The 21,822-nt window shown below is 32.7% G+C and overlaps 1 protein-coding gene across 1 annotated transcript; it reads left to right on the top strand.

Annotated features, from left to right (window-relative positions):
* The first annotated feature begins 296 nt into the window (after positions 1-296).
* Positions 297-21,395, top strand: Clec9a (C-type lectin domain family 9, member A). The gene is made up of 6 exons (XM_005378940.2): positions 297-453; positions 1,729-1,809; positions 15,286-15,420; positions 18,852-19,003; positions 20,191-20,312; positions 20,907-21,395. The coding sequence occupies exons 1-6, from the start codon at positions 363-365 to the stop codon at positions 21,037-21,039; spliced, it is 714 nt and encodes a 237-aa protein (XP_005378997.1). The 5' UTR covers positions 297-362; the 3' UTR covers positions 21,040-21,395.
* Positions 21,396-21,822: the final 427 nt, after the last annotated feature.

Here is a 21,822-nt window from a genome sequence, read left to right as displayed (position 1 = left end):
AAGACATGCCTGCTTTGCATCTGTATCCTTTTCAGATTCATGCTAATGCAGTGCTGCGGCCTTCAAATTGCCACATTTCTGAAACAAGAGCAAAAGATGTTTTATCATTGACGGTTCTGAGTTGGGTGCCTTCTCATTTCCTCCTTTATCAAATTATGCTTTGGTTTAAACTTTAAAAAATTCCACATTCTGGAGCTTCCACTTTCTGGATGAAAATGTACTCATTCTGCTCGTGAAATCCATACATATTTTCCCACCACTGTGAAAAGGTAGCCAATTTCAGTTCTTTCCCCAGCTGCTCAACTTCCTCAACCTGTAGCAACCTCCTGACCGGCTTCTTTATTTATCAAAGCATCATAGTCATGCACGAGGAAGAAATATACACCTCTCTTCAGTGGGACAATCCTGCATCAAACTCTTCTCAGAAATGTCTTTCTTCCACCAAAATTTCAGGTATCTAGTTTTAATTATTAGTTTCTGCTGTGTTTCTTGTTGCAGTATGCCTGCCTGTTACACTAAATGAAATAAAGTAGAAGAGTAAGGATGGAAAAGGGAAAGAGGGGTGAATTGGCCAAATATGTGGGTCTCTTTCTGTATCCCTCAAAGACAATTCCTGGATTGGATAATAAATGAAGGAAAGCACATAATTTAATTATTTTACTTACATAGATGCTCTGTAAATTATCTGATAAGTACTAAGAACTTTGCATCCTTAAATAAGAAAGCTAGGAAGGGATTTTGTTACTAAATAAGAAATAAAGAAAAAATGGGTCAAAATGCAAAATCTCGGTGTTCCAGCGTTGTCTATAGTGATCAGTTCTGTCTGCATTATTTAATATCCAAACTCGTTGGTTTTATAACAAACAACTAGAGACTACAACTTTTTTATTTTATCAAGCTCCAGAGATTATAAATTGAAATTAATTTCACTACATTCAAATGAAGGTTTTGGTAGAGTTCTAGGAGGGGTTTACTCCCTACTTTTTACTTTTCTAGAGTGGCATTTATTGTGCTTCTTGACTTTTAGCCCTTCCCTCCATCTGCAAAAATCAAGCAGCATAACATCTCCTGCTGTCCTCTGCTTCCCTTATCGCATCACACTCTGCTTCTAATCTCCTGCATCTTCTTACCACGACCCAGATAATGCAGGCTAATCTTCCTATCCCTAATCTTTAATTTAATGACATCTTTAGAACATAGCAAATCATACATTCTTCACCTTTCCTTCCTTTAAGTTGGAAAATTTGCCAGGAAAACTTGTTCTTCATTCAAAATTGTATATTTAATGTACAGTTATGAGGATGAACATGCAGTGTATATTGATCACGTTCAAGTGAAACTGAAAAGGTTAGGAACACCTGACATGGAATGCCTGTCCTCAGAAGTTCACCACTGCTACACGGCTTGTGATAACCCCTAAAAATTGTTCAAAAAAGAATGCATATAATTAGTTAACAACATTGTGAGATTCTATGTAAGGATTGGAGAAATATAATGCTGAATCTATTTAATTTTATATTTTCCAAATCAGATGCATCCCAAGCTATAGATCTCATGAGAGTTTAAGCAAAGATTTTCTTATGCTATTACAGTTTCCAGTGCCTTAACAATTCTTCAGTAGGAACCTTCAGTATTAAGATCTTCTACTACTCAATTTTATCATATCCTTACCCTCATCTGTCATGTAATGTTCCTCACCCAATTTCAGTGTTCTTATTGTATTTTCAGGAACATGGCGTACTCTGATGGTGATTTCATGTATTTTCTGCGTGTGTTTATTAACAACATCTGTTTTCTTGGGAATCAAATGTAAGTACAAAAGCATATCTTCAAAATAAATACATATACATATACTTACAGTTGTATATGTACTTATATCTGTATCATTATGCATATAAAACTTCAGAATTTATAAGCAGGTTAAAGAAATCAATTAAGAACTACCTGAATGCATATAAATAATATAAAAAGGCTTCCTAATTTAAATGACAGGATATTTATTTGAATTAACTCTGAGCACTTGATAACTTTTAATCATCAACTACATGTTTTTTAACTCAAATCTAATTTCAGAGGTCATAGGTCTCTTTGGGGAAAGCAATGCAAAAAATTTCTTTCTGTCTTTCTGTCTTTCTTTCTTTCTTCTTTCTCTCTTTCCTGCAAACTTAGGGCTGTCTGCATATTAATAAAGTGCTTTATCACTCATCTGCATCCTGATCCCATTAGTTTTGTTCTGATTCAATTTGCAAGTCATGTCAGAAAGCTAAGCATGCACTTTAAAAGGTCTCAAAATATGCTCTTCTGTTTCTAATATATGTTTTGTTCTAAACTTGACATTTTTGAGTTACATTAATGTGTTTCATTTTCCATTAGCCAAGGTAAAAATTTAAATGCTGAAAGCAATCTCAAGAGCTTTTTTCAGGGTACGGTTATATGCTTTATTCCATTTTTATATTTAGGCTGCTTTATTCCATTTAGTACAAACTGGAGACAAGTTGTCACATCTGACAAGTGAATATAAATTATAATAGTCTTAGAGCTTTAGATTTCAGAGAAGAACTAAGAACCTCTAGTGTCTATCATACTAGCACTCACGAAATATACTTAGGAATATAATGATGAAGGTTATTGTTTCTATAATCCTACTTTTTTCTGTGTGTTGGTAAATCATTTCTTTAGTGGGCATCCCTCTACTGTGGAGGACACTCTATGCACTCTGGGGATGAGGAAGGGAAAGGTTCGGGTTTGTTTTCACAGAGTAGGGAAGCTAGGTCTACACACATGATCCTAGGAGCTACATTTTCCTTAGTGTCCTTACAGAAATGTTTTAAGAACTACTAAGACCTCAATCAGTAATTGTTACCTTGTCAGCCTCCTCAAGTGAAATTTCACAGCCTAACATGGATATCAGAACTTCCAGGAATCATTCCTCCTCTACTGTCCATCGTTCAAATATGTTAAGCAAATTATCCACTTTTAGAGATATTCATGTATTGAATATTAATTTGTAAGACACTAAAAAAATTAATTCAAAAAGAAGTAATAGATAAGTCAATTAGCTTCTGATGATCTAGTTTATTCTGTAAAATTTGGGGACTTTGAATGCAATATCACCAAGTTCCTTTGTGACTCTTCAGTGCAAGAATCCACAGCAAACTCACATTGCATATATCGAAGGCTACAGTTTAAATATTATTTCTGTATTATGAACTTTGGTGTTTATTCTCAATATTAAGAAATAAATGAAATTTGAAGTATAAAAACCATTTTCCATGGAAAACAAAATTAACTGGAGATAGAGTATCTTGAAGCTGTATCATCAAATGAATGAAATTTATAGAAATAAATATACAGTTTTCAGTTGTAATTAGAGATAGCAAAATATGGTACAATACATGCTAAACCTGTTCATAAAAATACATTGTTGCTGTTCCATGTCCTCAATAATTCGTGTTGCCTAGTATAGACATAATTTTGTTTTTGTGTGTCTAGTACATGAAATGTGTATAGATAAACTATAATGGTTCTGTTCTTAGGAAATACTGAGTTATGTTAAATGGTATTAATTAATTTTGCCCTAGCAACACCATATTTGGAAATTTCTGCTGTCAATAAACCTGTATATTGAGAAAAAAACAAAAAAAGATTGGAAAACAAATAGTACCATTGATAAGAAACCACCTAAAGAATTAATTGTGCACCACACAATAGATTGTCATTGCACAGAAAAAGAGGAGCAAACCAGCTCTCGTGCACTGACGTGGAAATATCTTCATGGTAACTAGAGTGACAGAAAAAAGAGCATCCCGAATAATACATCCATCACACCATAGTTTGAGTAGTTTGACTTGAAAGGACTATTTTCTAGAAACTTTACAAAATGGCAATTTATTTATAAAAAATAAATAAAATGGCAATAAGAGGAACAAACCAGACGACAATGGTGAAAATAAGACTAGTGTTCACTTGTGTTTTATTTTTTAAATGCTTCAATCTCATGAATGTAGGATTAAAATGTTTTGAACTTCCAAAATAAAAACTACACGGAAAGAAATGTCATTTTGATGATGATAAAGAGAAGCTGACTAGAAAATAGTGTGTTTAAGACTCAGGACTTCTGGAAAATTCTTATAGATGGAAGTTTTGCTTTCTTTTGTTTTACCTTAGTAGCTATAAATGAGTAATAACTATAAATGTATAATATAGAAGTATAAAATTACTTTTCCTTTGGCTGTTTTCCAAATGTAATAGCTTTTAATTCTGTTGTTGTTATCAATATTTTGATTTACCTATTTATTTTCATATATGCTTAGCAATTAAGGCTTTTTTTGAAGTAAGATCAGTTACTATAATAATATAGTGTGTTAAGCAAAAGGTAGCTTACACTCTTCAAATATTCTGCTAAATAAGTAATTGCTTTTCCTGCTGATCGTGGATTATATACTAGCCAGTAGGCCTTGAGGTATTAAAATCATATTTAATTTTAATAGGTATTCTGTTTGAATCACACTCTATTTTAATAATGCATTTTCAACACAAAGAAATTATAAATGTTTGTAGGGATAGAAATACTTACCTTGATTTGAAAATCATAAATGTACATATATATATTATATAGTACCTCATAAATACATGCAGTTTTTATGTTCCTAATTAAAACTTAAACTAGAAATAAAAATGAAAGAAGTTGATATTTATGCTTTATACTTTGTTAGTCTTTTCTCTCTGCATTTAACATTTTCTATCAAACAGTGTTATTATTTCCCTTTTCCTCAAGTTGTATATATTTACTAGCATTCTGACAATATGTATATCATTATAGTATGTTTTAAAAGCAGATATATGAAGTAAATATGTTACATTCAATTCTTTTCATTAAAATTTCCATTGTACCCATTCAACCCAGCTATCCCCCTGCTGGGTATTTTCCCAGAAGATCTAAAAACATCGTATCACAGTGATATATGTGCACCTATATTCATAGCAGCACAATTTGTAATTGCTAAAATGTGGAAGTGACCCAAATGTCCATCCACTGAGGACTGGATAAGAAAATTGTGGTACTGGGGCTGGGGATTTAGCTCAGTGGCAAAAGCGCCTGCCTGGCAAGCGCAAGGTCGTGAGTTCGGTTCCCGGTACCGGAGAAAAACCAAAAAAAAAAAAAAAAAAAAAGAAAATTGTGGTACTTTTATATAATGGAATATTACTTAGCTGTAAAGAAAGATAAACTCGAGGCTTTTATAGGTAAATGGTCACAACTAGAGACTATACTCATAAGTGAAATAAATCAAACATACATGTGCAAGCACCACATTGTTTCACTAGTGTAAAACCTGAAAGAGTTAATTTAAACTAGGAGATACGATAGACATTATGAATTGATAGGAAAGCACTCAAAGGTAAAGGGCAACTGGGATGTGGAAAAAGAGAAGGGAAAGAAGGAGAAATTTTTTATGTATGTATATGTAGGATAGTTAACATGGTTGTTTTACTGTCTTGTATTTCTTTGCTGAAAGAAACTGTCAATGAGTCCTTGGTTGATCAGCATTGCATGTCTATATCTGTTTTCGTGAGAAACCACTTTGAAGATATCAATATGTAATACAACAAGCATTGTTAATTCCCTACCGCTTTGTTTGTAACTCCGTACTGTCTGTACTGTTCTTTTGCTATTTTGTAAAATGTTGCCTGTCTGCTAATGTTTTCCTCCTTTTATTTTTAAAAGAAAAAAAAGAAAAAAGAAAAAAAAACTTTCCATTGTAAAACAACTACTGTATCAAAATTTGTGTTTAAATTATACGTTTGTACATGTGCAGTTTATGTATACATATATGTATATGTGCTTTTTAAAAAAATCAATGCATGTTTCAGACAAAAGACAGTGAACAAAAGCTATATGTTTCTATTTTAAAATATGCTAATTATTGTACATAGTATGAAAACGGAATTTACATGAAAGTGTTAAGAGAAGGAACTGATAAAGTTAATCACATAGAAGCATACAATGCATTAATTTAAAGAAATCTTGTAGAATAATTATATTTGAAATGTAGATGTGGTTAATGCAATATTTTCCCATAAAACAGACTAAAGAGTCATTTGTAAAAAAAATCTTTTCTAAAAACTACATGTAAAAGAGATGTATATAAGCATATATTTAATAAACATACATTAAAAGGATTTCAATGGATTCAAACTAAGTAGTAATAATCAATTATGTGGTATATTGATCCATGAATACTTCTGTTTGTAAACAATTTGACAAAATTTTGTTTTTGTTTGCAAATTCTGAATTGGGTGACAACCACTGCCAACCACCGCAACACAACCTCTACCATCTTTCCTGCAAAAACACCAATGTAACCATCTTTTCCAAAACTTTGGAATAAAATAAGTTCATGAACCAAGGTCCCACTGTAGTTTAATGATAATTTTTAAGTTAACTAGACTTAACATCTACCTTTCCTGCTATTTTGCCTTTCTGGTTCTTCTCATTACTCATGCTATTAAAAACAAAAACAAAAAACAGACAAGCAAAAGAAAACCACCTCTTAGTGGACACAGTGATGTATTCTTGTAATCCCAGCTATGCGGGAAGCTGAGGCAGGACTGCAAGTTGGAGGTCAAACTGGGCAATTTAGCAAGATATTGTCTCAGAGTAAAATGAGCTTGGAATGTAGTTTAGTGGGAAAGCACTTGCCTAGTATGTGTGAGTGAAAGCCCCCATCAAAAAAAAAAGCAAACAAACAAACAACACAACACCCTCTATAATACAAAATATTTTCTAAAACATCAGGGAACTTTGCAAGTGTTTCTACTGTTTGTTTCATTTCTATTTTTCTAGTTTACCAATTAGATACAATATATGTTATCATAAAATAATTATATCCGTTGTGTTTCTACAAGTAATTACATTGTTTAGTTTTCTCCTTTATTGCAAATTACTTACAATTTCCTCACAACAGAGGTGAAACATTTTGCTTCCCATTTAGGGTGAAACTCAAAAGAGAAGTGTCATTTCCCTGTCTCCAGTTTTGTTACAATTTCATGCAGAACTACCTTTCAGAGAGTAAAAACTGAAGCAACAATAATTTCTAAAGAAAAAAATATATACATATATACATATAAATACTCTTAAAAGTTATATCAAAGTCTAAAAATTTTAAACTATATTTAAAGTTCCTAAAAGTAAGATTATTATATTTTAGTCTCTAAATGTTCAGTACTAGTAGCAGGATAAGATAGATAATCTGATTTTCCTACTCTGTATAGATTTGAACCTTTTGCTAAGAAAAGAAAAACAACCCCATTATCTGATCAACTCTAGACAAACAAGGCATCCATATGTGCTTCCACTAGTCCATGGTTCTGCGTCAATCAGAAGATGGTAAAGTAATTAAATGTTTTGCTGTGTATGCTGAGCTGACCAGAATTGAGAAAGAGCAAAGTACTGATATATTTTTTTTATAAAAATTAAAACATAAATTAGATTCTTCCCTTTCATGACAATATTGTTTATTAAGAGCAGAGCTAAAGTGTGTCCAGGTCTTCCTTTGAGCAGAATTAGCGTGATTTTAAGTGAACCAGTCTTAATTAATATTCATTTCATTTGCACTGCCCCAATGATCTATGAACCTAAATGTCACCATGAAGAGAGTAGAGTGCACTGTTGCAGTTTTGATAAACAAGTTCGGCCGATCACTGGGTCTCTTTGTAAGCCTTGGTTACCTCCTGCTTCTGGTTAAAAAAGAAAAAAAAAGAAATCATTTTATAGTTTTGAATTTATTTTCCTGTTTCTCTAAGGGATCTGATTTCTGCTGCTTAAGATTTGGCAGACATATATAATATAGTTATTTAATTTACTAATTAATGTCTTTGATGCCATTCCCCTTTCCTATATAACATGTCCATTTAATAACTGCCACATAACAAGTTTAATATATCAGACACTTATTCTCAACCAATTGTGTAATTCTGCATTAAGCCACTTCTGCATAGTAAGTACAGAGAGCATAGCTCTTCAACCCAGAATTAAGGAATATGGCCAGCAGAGTCAGAATACAAACATCCAACAAGGTATGCTGTTGTAAACATACAACAATCAATCATACTTTTATATGCTAGCAATGAACACTGAATGTGCAGTACCATTTATATATGTTCAAAAAACAAAATATATGGTATAAATCTAACAAAATATATATGATACTTACATGCTGAAAACCACATAATGCTTAATTTTATTTTATTTTATTTATTTATTTATTTATTTATTTTGGTTTTTCTCCAGTATTGGGAACCAAACTCACGACCTTGCGCTTGCCAGGCAGGAGCTTTGCCGCTGAGCTAAATCCCCAGCTCCCCACATAATGCTTTAAAAGAAATCAATGATTTAAATAAGGAGAGTGATATGCCATGTTCACGGATAGTAAGCATTGACATGAGAAAGACATCAGCATTCCTAAAATTAACGTGTTAGAAAAAATCACATCTTCTTTATCCATTAATTGGTTGATGGGCACTTGGGCTGTTGCCAAGATTTGCAAACTGCACCACTGTAAACATGGGTGTGCATATTTCACTGTGATATGATGCTTTTAATTCTTTCAGGAAGATGACAAGAAGGGAAATACCTGGGTCAAATGAAACCTCTAGTTTTAGTTTTTTGAGGAATCTCTCTACACTGTACAAATTCCCTATGATGAATGTGATCATTATGTATGTCTAAAATGTACCAATAAATTTAATTAATTAAAAAATAAAATTAATATGTAGATTTAATGCAATTGCTTTTAAGAACTGAGCAAAATTGCTTATTAAAAGATATTTATTCTAAAATTTAAATGGAAAATAAAAAGAACTAGAATAGTTAAAACCAGAGTAATGTGGAAGGAAACAATCTACCTGATTTTGAAATTCATGATTTAGTTATACTAAACAGGGCTCTGTGTATTAGTGGACATATAAACACAGAAATAAAATGCAGTAGATAATCTATAAATTGAGCTGTTCAAATATGCCAACTGATTTTTTTAAATAGGCCCAAACTTCTTATGAATGGAAATAGCCTTTTTAATAGATATTGGTGGATAAATTCGGGACTCTATTTGCAAAACAAAAACAAAGAGCAAACACTCTCAATCTAAGTCTCATAGCTTAAATAAAAGTAAATTAATTCTAAATAAATTTTAGTATTAACTGAAAAGCATGACACTATAAAACTTTTATAAAATATAGGAGAAAGTCTCAAGTACTTAAGGACAGGCAATGTTCTTGGAATTGATATCAAAAAATGCTAGAATAGAGAAAGAAACAAAAATCACACACTTCAACTTTTTTTGAGACAGGATCTCAATATATAGTGCAGGCTGGCCTTGAATTCACTATGTAGCCTAGGTTGGCCTTGAACTCATGGTAATCCTCCTGCCTCAACCTCCAAAGTGCTGGTATTACAAGCGTATTCCACCATGCCTGGTTACTTAATAGTAAAAAGCATGTGCCCTGAAAAAGATACTATTAAAAAGAAAAAAAGACAAGTTACAGATGGAGGAAATGCTTTCAAACTATACACCTCAACATGGACTTGAATTTAAAGTTTATAAAAACTCAACTGTGAAAAACCAAACCATACAATTAGAAAATAGAAAAAAGACATTTCTCTAAAGAACATATAAAGAGATCAAATAAACATACAAAAAAGATGTTCAGTATCTTTAGCCATTAAGGAAAAGCAAATTAAAACTATAGTGAGACATCACACCTATCAGAAAGCTAAAAATAAGAACAAGGGACAAATTTAAATGCTTATAAGGGCGAGATGATGAGCATCATTTGTATACTCGTGGTGGGACTGTAAAATGGTACAGCTACTCTGGAAAATGATGTGATAGTTTCTTAAAACTCTGAACTTCAGCCAGGGATATAGCTCAGTGGGACAAGCACTTGCCTGGCAAGTTCAGGGTCCTGAGTTAAATGCCTGATAACAACAACAACAACAACAAGAAATATATATATATACATAGATAGATAGATAGATAGATAGATAGATATACTCTCAATCTATCTCAAGAACATTGCCTGTCCTTAAGTACTTGAGACTTTCTCTTATATTTTATAAAAGTTTTATAGTGTTATGCTTTTCAGTTAATACTATAATTTATTTAGAATTAATTTACTTTTATTTAAGGTATGAGACTTAGATTGAGAGTGTATATATATCTGAGGATTTTATATATATAGACATAAAATCTGAACTTGATACCTCCTTAGAACTCAATGATTATACTTTTGAATATTTACCCTCAAAGAAATGACAATTTACTTTCCCTAAGACCTATACATGCATGCAAATAGCAGCTTCATTTTTGATGAGCAAAACTAGAAAACTGCATAGATGTCCTTTAGTGGGTGAATGATTAAACAATTGTAATAACCCATATAAAAAAATCTACTTAACACTAAATATGAATTACATATTTATTTATACAAACAAATCTCAAGAAAACTCACTCTGAGTTTAAACTTCCAATTACAAGATGTCATGTACATTGTAATGTCATTATAATTTATAATGACAAAATTATAGAATTAGGATAAATATTAGTGTGAAGGAAAGGTGTAGGCAGAAGGGGACTGGGTGTGCCGTATTCAAGGACAACACCATGGTGATGGAGAAGCTGTGTATTTTGTTCATATCAATGTCAATATCATGGTTGTAATATGGAATTATAATTTAGCAAGATGTTACTATTGGATGGAAACTGGGAAAAGGGTATATGAAATCGCTCTTTATTATTTCTTGCAGCTGCAAGTGAAACCACAATTACTTTAAAAAAATACATGAAACTTATGTGATGGATGTGTTCATTATCTAGATGCTAGATGTCTAACTGCATGAATAAATTCTTGAGTATGTATTAAATTGTACCCTTGAAATCAGGTTAGGATTACACTTTAATAAATTTTTAGCAAATTTCAACAGTAATAACTTGCTTTACCCTTCATTAAAAAGAATTTAATAAATCCTTTAAATTCAAGAGTAAGTTAATGAAGTAGAAGATAAAGCAGAAATAATATATGGAAAGAAAAAAAAGCATTGTGAAGAGATTACAAAATATAAAAAGACAATGTAACAGAACATACATGAGAAATATTAGCCTATGTGTACTATCAGATCCAAAAGTAGAAGTAGAGATGGATAAAAATAATGACATTTCACATAAAACTTTTCCAAATTTGATTAAAAACATTAATCTACAAATTCAAACAGTTCTATAAGATTCAATAAGCTAAAGAAAATCAATGTTCATATTAAGAAAAAATATTTAGTAAAGTAGGAATAGGCAGACACTTCACAGTGTGAATTTTCTTTAATTTAATAAAAGAGCAAAATTTCATGACAAAAGAATAGAGAATAACAATAGTTAATACAGAGGGTATCATTATTTTCAAAGTAGTTACTCAGAGTAAAAGACACAGACCTAAAGACCCAAGCCTATCACCATGCACCAAAAAAAGTCAAAATGGCTAAATATTAAAACAGAAACACTAGATCTAATGGAAGAGAAAGTAGGTGGAAGTCTTGAAGACATAGGGGTAGGCAGAGAGTTCATGAACAAAAACCAAACTGCATGGGAAATACTTCAAAGAATCAACAACTGGGATCTCATCTTAATGAAAAGTTTTTGCACATCAAAAGAAATCACCAACAGGGTACAAAGAAAACCCATGAATTGGGGAAAAATTTTAGCCAACTGTCCCTCAGACAAAGGACCCTCGTCTATAACATATAAAGAATTTTTTAAAAATCAGGCCCCCAACATTCAAAGACCCAATATAAAAATGGTCATCTGAGATGAACACACATTTCTCACATGAAGAAATACAAATGGCAAATAAATACATGAAAAAATGTTCAGCATCATTAGTCATTCCAGAAATGCAAATTAAAAGAACATTGAGATTCCATCTTACCCCAGAAAGAATGGCTATCATCAAAAAATCAACCCATGACAAATGCTGGAGGGACTGTGGAAAAAAATGAACCATTCTCCACTGTTGGTGGGAGTGTAGACTGGTGCAGCCACTGTGGAAATCAGTCTGGAGATTCCGCAGTCAACTAGGGTTAATGATCCCATTCAACCTAGCTATTCCCCTCCTGGGTATTTTTCCAGAAGAACTGAAATCATATCACAGTGATATACGTGCACCTATGTTTATAGCAGCACAATTTGTAAGAGCTAAATCTTGAAAACAACCCAAATGTCCATTAATTGAGGAATGGATAAACAAGATGTGGTATTTTTATACAATGGAGTATTATTTGGCTATAGAGAAAGATAAACTAAAGGCTTCCAGAGGTAAACGGATGGAACTAGAGGCCATACTCATTAGTGAAATAAAACAGATTCACATGTGTAAACATTGTATTTCCTCCCTACTATAAGAACCTAAAAGAGTAAATAAAATCTGAAAGGTACCATAGATATTGTGAAAGGGAAAAGAAACTGGTGAAATAGGAAGGGGCAACTGGGATGAAGGAGTGGAAAGGAAAAACAAAGAAGGAAGAGAGAAAATATATGTATATACATATATATATACACAGGATAGCTAGGATAATTGTACTACTAATATGTGTTGGTTTATTGAAAGGAACTGTTAATGTGTAATTGTATAATTGTGTTTGATCAACCTTGCATGCCTGTATCTGGTTATATGTGCAACCATTTTGAAGATGACATTGTGTAGTATAACAACCATTGTTGATATCCTATCACCATGTTTTGAAATTCTGTAACATTATATTGCTCTCTATGCTGTTTTGTTTATGTGTTTGTTTTTGTTATGTTGGTTTTTTTAAAAGTTAAAAACAAAATTTATATGTATATATAAGGATAGCTGGAATAGTATATTGCTGATGTCTGTAGTTTATTGAGAGGAACAGTTAATGCTTAAAATTTTCTTTTTTCTTGACCAGTTTTACACACTTGAATTTGGTTATTAGAATGACTGATCTGAAAACAATATGCAGTATAAGAACCATTGTTGAATTCCTACAGTTTTGTATGGTGAAGCTCTGTATCATTTCCAATGTTTTTTTAAATTATTTTTATTGTTTTTTACTTGTTACTGTCTTTGATTGTTTGATCAATCTTATAATCTTCTTATGTCTAATGGACTGAACAACTTCATTGAAGATAACAGTATGTAATTCAGCAGCCATTGTAAAGTTCTGTCATTTTGTCTTGAGGTCATGTATCATTTCTGTTGATTTTATGTTGTTTTGATTTTGTCTTCAATGTTGTTTTGTTTTTTAATTTTTAAAATACAAAAAAAAAAGATTCTTACAAAGAAGAAACAAACAGATGACACTAAAAGTTTTCAATGAAAAAAGAAATTGGCCTAACAGCCTAACCAGAATAGCAAAAAAAAAAAAAAAAAGACAGAAAGGGAAAAATAATACAAAAATATCAAAAATAGAAATAAATCATGAAACTAAAATAATTAGGTCATGTCATACTGACATAGAAATAAACAGATATATTGAATATAATTAAAACAGAAGTAGGCCCAAGTAGTTTATTAGAAATTTAAAGTGTGTTAAAGGAAGCAGCTAAAAGAGCATAGGAAGAGCAGTTATTCAGTAAGTGACAACTGTGTAGACATTTAGGGGGAAATGTAGAGGTCATATCTTATAATTTGGCACAAAATAAATTCCAGCTACATCAAAATATGAATTAAAAATGTGCTTACAAAGTATAATCTCACACACACACATCATTTTCTAAGAGTGACTCAAAATATTGGATCTTTGAGAAATAAATGATCACAAAGTCAACCCCTCCTCCCAAAAAACCCTGGGAAAATGTAATGGGATCATTTCATATAAAACTCTGCCTTCACGATATTTAAGTGTATCAACAGTATCAATAACAGGGTTGGTTGCTAAAGGAGACTCAGAGAACTCAAAATGGCAGTCCTTGTAAATCTGGTTTACTACAAGAAAAGACTACAATTTAACAACAGCATTAAATACAGACACTACCTGCCGAAGTCCGTCTCAGTAGCAGGGGTCTGTGCCCTTCCCCTGTGCCCTTTCATGACACGATTCTATCTTGGATTGGGAATCACAGGCAAGTACTTAGGATATCTTGATACCACAGAGCTCCAAATGGAGTATCACTGGGGATTTTTTATATTTTGCTGATCACAGCGTCAAAATTTTGCTGAGGCAGCAGAATTCTCTGAGCGTCTCATTACCAGGAACAAATTATCTATCATACTGTCATCCATAAACAATGCTGGTAAGCTGGTGTAATTCAGCCCTCAAATTTTCATAGCCATGATTACAAAGCTACACTGTTAACCAGTGTGTCTCAGGCCTTATCTGAAAATTAGTGCCAAGTGCAAGTCCAGAAACACTGCTTAACTGATTCTAGCCTGCTTGAAATAAATTCTCATGAAACAATAAAATAAGGAAAAGACCAGAAGTCCAATGGTGAGAAATTATAGCGGATATAATCCTACACTTTTAAATAAAATGCATCTGACTCATTATATGAAAAGAATTTCAGTCTCAAACATAAAGATAACTGCAGATTCAGACGATATTGAGCTCATGTGCAATAGCTTTTTTGGAGGGCAATTTGGTCATCTATAATATAATTTAAATGCACACTTTAACCTAGAATCTTGTTTTTAAAATATACTTGCACACGTGTAAAATGTGTTAAAACTAAGGTTTTTTATGCACTCATTTTTGTAATACAGAAACATTACAAAAACCCAAAAGGCAATAGAAGAATTCTGTAGGAAATCACAATACAGCCATATGGTGGAATCCTGCATGTTTATAAGGGAAGAATGACAGACAGCTCTGTATGTACTGATATGGAAATAGGACCAAAATATATTTTAAGTAATAAGAGGCACAGCACTATATATGCACATTATTACCACCTGTATACAGGGAAGAGAGAGAACTTTACATCAACTGGTTTCTAAAATTAAAATTGCCTTTGGGAAAAACTGTTAAATATTGGTAAACCTCTCCTCTCTGAAAGAGAGAAACCGGGTGAATAAAGAAGGGATGGAAGAGAGGCTTTTTCTCTGAATCGTTTGTAGCTCTTGATTCTTAAATAGTGTAAACTTTAAACAAAAGCTTAAATAATACAAATTCAGGTTTCAAAGATAATCAGTAGCCTATAGTTTTCCTTAGTCTGTGTTTAAGGGTTACTTTGTTGTGAAATTTCAGTATGTTCTTAAGAAGAATGTGATTGCCTTTAGTGTTCCAGGCATCCACCACCATAATGAAGCTACAAGAAAAACTCATCCGGCAAGACAGAGAGTTGTGGAACTTTACACAATGGAACAAAACCCACGCCCTTCAGAGGAAATGTTGCCAACCCTCTTTCAGTTCGGGTAATTAATATATATCCGTTTTTACTATGGAAAGCTAAACATGTACCTCAAAAGAAACATCACCACCTATTTTATTCTCTGCAAAATTTTAGTCAGGGTTTTTTGGTAAGGAGATGTAACGTCAATCACACTGCAGTCTTTCTCATATTTTAAATAGTGTATGGAAAACACCAAAGTTCCAAAAACTAAAACAAAACAAAATATAATGGAAAATGCCAACGTGAGATGTGTGTTTATATTAGCAAGTAAAATTTGAAAAAGCAATATTTTATTTTATCCAGTCACTCAAACTATAAGTGCAGGGGCTGGGGATTTAGCTCAGCGGCAAGAGCGCCTGCCTGGCAAGCGCAAGGTCATGAGTTCGGTTCCCGGTACCGGAGAAAAACCAAAAAAAAAAAAAACTATAAGTGTATCTTTAATTCTAGCTCTGGTTCTCCTACTATATTTAATCTAGATATTAATTTAGATTCAAGTTTAGATAACTTTTTGAGCAGAAAGATGATTGTGAAATAAGAACAAAATTACTAGTACATGCAACATTCAGCTCTTTTAAAAGCCTCCATAAAGTTAGGTTTCTAAGGTTAGAATTCCTCAGTTTTATCTTTTATATCCCTTACAAACATTTTAAACATAAAATAGTATTTCAGTCTGTCATATTGTCTGTCAGGTATTCCATGGTTACTTAATGAGCATTTATTGATACTTACACATATGATTTAGAGCATTAAAATCCTTGTAATCGATCTTTTGAATAATGTACTTACCAATAAGAAATGCAAAGATCTACCGTAGTTCCTTCTGACTGAGAATTACCCAAATACTTGTTTTAAGGATCATTGTATGCTCAACAGTGTTTATAAATACACATTTTCTTTTTATAAATTTTATTTTAAAGAAAAAAACCAAAAAAACAAAAACAAAGGCAAAAACGAAGCAACAGAAAACAATGAAAATGATATCGAATTTCAAAACAAGGTGATAGGAAATTAATGATGGTTGTTACATTACATATTATTTTCAAAGTAGTTGCTCATATTACCGGATATAGGCATGCAAGGTGTAATATGTTGTCGTGAGCTTGAGTGAGAGCCGCCTCAGAGCCATCAACCTTGAATCCCAAGATAGTATCCATTTGGAGACCTATGAATCCAACATGCTCTCCAACACTTTGAGTACCATTTTTAACGCTACTTACGTTATAACTTTCACCATGTTCAGGTAACCAATTAGCATGGATTCCAACCAAGGAATACTGAGAACCTTAAATAACTCAACATCTGAACAATGGAAACTACAAAGGAACTATCTTGCCCTAAATAAAAGGCCACTTTCTAAAAACTACAGTTTTGGAACTTTCAGCATCTTTCCCTCCATAAACTGTGCCACAGCCTTGTGGTCTTGCTCTTTTGTTCCTTTTTGCATCCTTAGCCTTTGTCTTTAAATTTTTTAATTTTTTTATTTTAAAGGTAATAAAACCATTAAAACAGTACAGAATTTCAAAACAAAATGACAGGAGATAAACAACAGTTATTATACTGCATATTGTTATCTTCAAAGTGGTTGCTCAGATTACCAGGTACAGGCATGCAAAACTGATCAAACAATATAAGCACTAACTGTTCCTTTCAATGAACTAATGGAAATTAGTAGTACAATTATCTTAGCTATTTGTGTGTGTGTGTAGATATATAAACAGATAGATAGTATATAAATATAGATATAGATAGATGTATGGATATATAGATATTCCTTCCTTCTTTTCTCCTTTCCCCCATTCCAGCTGTTCTTTCCATTTGAGCAGCTTCCTCTATTCTATTGTATCTTTTGTATCTTATTTACTCTTTCACTGCTGGTAGGAGTGTACACTAGTGCAACCACTATGGAAATCAGTGTACAGATTCCTCAAAAAACTAGGATCACAGGTTCCATTAGAACTAGATATTCCTCTTCTGTGTATTTTCCCAGAAGAATTAAAAACATTATACCACAGCGGTATATGTGCACCCATGTTTATAGCAGCACAATTTTTAATAGCTAGACCTTGGAAACAACACAAATGTCCATCAACCGAGAAATGGATAAAAAAATTTTATACAATGGGGTACTACTCAGCTTTAAAGAAAGATAAATGCGAAGCTTTTATAGAAAAATAGATGCAACTAGAGACCATATTTATAAGTGAAATAAAGCTGAGTTTTAAGTGTAAACATCTTATTATCTCCCTAGTATACCCTTTTCTTTTGTGACTACCTTTTGTTTTAAAACAAGTTCCTTAAGACTTAATACATCTTAATTGTATCAAAGTCCAAAATAAGCACACTGTTTATTTACATTCTTTGTAATTATTTATTCTTTATTAGTACATATTTGTAATACATGTTTACATTTATCCCAGGGAGTTGGTACATGCACATAGCACATCTTAATTTCTTTTCTGTCCCCTCCCCCTCTCATTTCTATGTCCAACCCTTGGTCTCCTTCCCATTTGTAAAAGCTCTGATTCCCTTTTTCTCGGTTATTTTATTTTTTCCCATTCTCTTTCCTTCACCTCTTTTTCCTCCCCCTCCATCTACCTCTTGTTTCCCTTCCCATTTGAAGAAAATCTCCCTATATCCTATTATCTATCTTTTACTTTGCTCTTTATTTATATTTTGGGTTTGTTATATAAAAGAAACTACACAATATTTAAGCCTACGTGTCTGATTTACTTTACTAAATATTATGAATTCAAGATGCATCCATTTATCTATGAATACCTATAGTTTACCCTTATATGTGACAGAGTAATACTCTGTTGTGTATAATTACCACATTTTCTTTATTCACTTTCTGCTGATAGGGCATTTCCAACATTTAATTATTATACATTGTGTTGTTGTAAATATGAGCATCCATGTATCCTCATAATATAATGACTTTTAATTGTTTTAGGAAGATATCTAGAAGGGGAGTAGTTGGCTCAAGTGGAATTTCTAGTTTTAATTTTGTGAGGAATCACACAATATGTAGCTTACTATTCAACTCACCTAATAGTTCAGTATGTTTCATCTTAAATTGGGGTGGTAAGATTAACAGACATGAAATAGCATAAAAGAAAAAAAAACATGAGCAGACTGTAAATGATGTAATTTTAAGGAAAGGAGGATGGATGAAAGTTGAAAAATCAGATCAATTTTTATAAAAGGTGAGGGATTTGTGTTAATGTGCCTCCAAATTAACTTTAACTTGAACGAACTCTTTGAGAACAATGGTAGGTAGGAATTATTATATATACTGTATTTCACTCACCCTTGGAGAAACTGGAATTGATAAGTACTGTACCATGGGGAACATGTGAACATTGTTAGTCATGTGTAGTCATGTTATTCTGTGTAGATAGGCTACCGATATTTTACAATGATGATAATAAAGTAATATATTTATATTCAAAGCCCATAACCACAGCCCTTGTCCACACAATTGGATTCAGCATGGAGAAAGTTGTTACTATGTTTTTGAAAACTGGAAGATTTGGCAGTACAGTCAAGAGGATTGTTTGAAGGAAGGCTCCAGTCTTCTACAAATAGACAGCAAAGAAGAAATGGTAAACCCTGTTTTATGGTCTTTTTTGGAAAATGTGAATACCATGTTTCTTATTAAAAGAAAGAATCTCATAAGATAGAATCCCTTATTATTCTGTAACAATAGTATATTCACTAAAACACAGGTTTAAAGGATACAAGGTAAAACGTATGGTTTATTTTCCTGTTAGTGGGAGAGACAAAAACAGGTCAGGTTTCCAGAAATCAGGAAGATACTGGGTTTATGTCCTAGAAAGGGAGAGGGAGTAAGAGGAATACTATTCTGTGACACTTTCATCTACTTCCAGCTACACCACATGAGGATTGTATGTTTTTAAATGAATAACTTTCAATGTCCTATGGAAATACAATAATTTGTAACAATTGTAATCAGGCAAAAAATACAGAAATATAAAAACTGAAGTGATGCCATGGAGTTAACAGGTCCAATAAAAATAAGTATTTGAAAAATGAATTTTTAATCAGCATTAAACCTAGTTTATCAATACCTTAACAAGTGAACAATGTGATGTTTCCCTAAAATTATTCCACCCATAAATACAGTGCACTAGAGTACACAGCTGCACATTTTTGACCATATGAAGAATACATAGCTGCTATATTCAGTAATTAGTTCCAGTTCATTCTTAAAAGAATAATGGGAAAACAATTTCTTAAAGATGTGCAGTAAACCAGGAAGACTTGAGCTAAATTTTTACAATTGTGGGTTCATAAAATTATTTTGTTTACAAATTTAATGATACAAGTTAGAAATGTTTCTTCCAAAAAAAAATGGTCATAATTAAATTTCCCCTGTAATGTAATCTCCTAAACTATTTTCCATATTGAAGTACCCTGGGAGAGAATGAAGTTTGTGATGTAGGATATTAAGGATGTTTTTATTTCTGATTAAGAGCAGTGTATCTATTTACCTTCTTTTCGTACATATTAGCTGTTAGACTCTGCATTTATTAAAAACTACATTGATATCAGATACATTTTCTCCATTGTTGTTAACACCACAATGATCATACTGAAATAAGAAAAAGTCTCTAAAATATATCCCCACTTTTTAAATACCATCTCTTTCTGCAGCATTCAAGTTCCCACTATTTTCTGGCTAGCAAAATTTCAGGCTTTCTATTTCAGAAATAGAAAGGTCTTGTTTACTATTTCTTTCTGTTCACAGTTCAGGGTTTGTTTCTTACAGGATTTTATCAGCAGCAGCTTGCAGAAAGTCAAAGCCAGCTCTGAGTACTGGGTGGGATTGTCTCAGGATGGAGTTAGCGGACCTTGGCTTTGGCAAGATGGCTCCTCTCCTCCTCCTGAACTGTAAGTCCAAGAGAGATATTACAAGGACAACTGGAAAAATAAGAGAATTCAAACATTTATTTTATTTTTTACAGGTTTTACAGGTTCTTATCTGGAGTCAATGCTAATATAATGGAAAGGAAACTTCACAGCTTCTAAATCTTCAGCCCCTCAACCCTCTCTTACTATTGTACTCTAGACAATTTATGTCTGAGTGAACAACATAATGTAATTGCGAAGTGCACTTTCTTCTATCACTTCATGCTTAGAGCCCACTAAGACAAAGAAATTGTAATAGTTATTAAGAAATTTCCATACTAAGCATTTCGGCTGAAAACTAGAAAAACTGATGAGTAGAATCAAGTGAATCAAGAGTCAGGAGAGATATTTGTTATTATCTATCATTGCGTACATGTATTTTGCTTGCATTATAAGCTACTTGTTACAGTAACATTTTTCTTGAGACAAAAATAGCTATTATTGAACAAAGAAGATAACAACATAGGAGGGCACCACCTTAAAACAAAATGAACCAAACAAGGAGCATCATGCATGAATCTCCTTCAAGGACATCACCTCAGCTCTAAACTCAAATACTCTTGCTTCCCTTTCCAGGTTACCAATAAAGACAGCCCAGTCGATTAGCCAGGTCTGCGGATACCTCAGAGATAATTCCCTTTTCTCTGCTAGTTGCAGCAATTGGAAATACTTCATCTGTGAGAAGGAAGCATTAAGATTGTGTGTCTGAAGGCAGTTGTTCAAAGGGATGCCTCCAAAAGCACTTGGAAAACCTGCCACACACACACAGAAAAACTAACAGCAAATACAGAAGTAAGCTGATATTTGCGGGAGCTATGAAGCCAGCTTTTGGGGACTCAAAACATGCTTTTGTATTTATACTTGGTAACGTTTGTCAATACTTTTCAAGGTTTCAATTAATATTATTCAAATTGCCAAGAATAAAATTGATTTAGAGTTACAAAGGACCCAATCCTGTTACACTGAGAACAATGTAAAGAAAACAGATAATCTCCCCACACCCAACACTTTTAAAAGAAGTCTCGAATAAATAAATAAGTAAATAAAATTGACCATCTAAACTTATTGTCTGCCAGGTCTTTCTGTGTGCTTTCTAAGCTTGCAGGCATTACTTTATCGGACTGGCAGAGTGAGAAGTCACAGATAGGAGTTTCCAAACTGCAAAGAGAGGAGGTTTCTGTTTGCAATCTCAGACTGTTTTTAGGACCGCAGAGTCCCGCAGGAGAAGTGAACATTGAAAACATCATAAAAGTGGAAATGATACTTGGGAGACCAGTCCCAGCATGACCCACAGGGAAGGACAGCTGTGAGCTTCCTTCTGGGCCTGACGGGCCATCTCTTTCCCTGTCAAATCAAAGGGCTCATCGTCTGTACCCCCAAAGTGAATAGCCCACCACTGCATTTCTCAGCACCCCAATTTCCACATTATAAAATAATAATAGTAATTACTTCAAAGTCTGTTTGAGGATTAAATCAGATATATGTAAGTTGC

Source organism: Chinchilla lanigera, unplaced genomic scaffold, assembly GCF_000276665.1.
Source record: "Chinchilla lanigera isolate Chin_1 unplaced genomic scaffold, ChiLan1.0 scaffold00012, whole genome shotgun sequence".
Taxonomy (NCBI): Eukaryota; Metazoa; Chordata; class Mammalia; order Rodentia; family Chinchillidae; genus Chinchilla; species Chinchilla lanigera.
The sequence above is the reverse complement of the archived record's forward strand: the minus strand, read 5'-3'. Positions and strand labels throughout refer to the sequence as shown.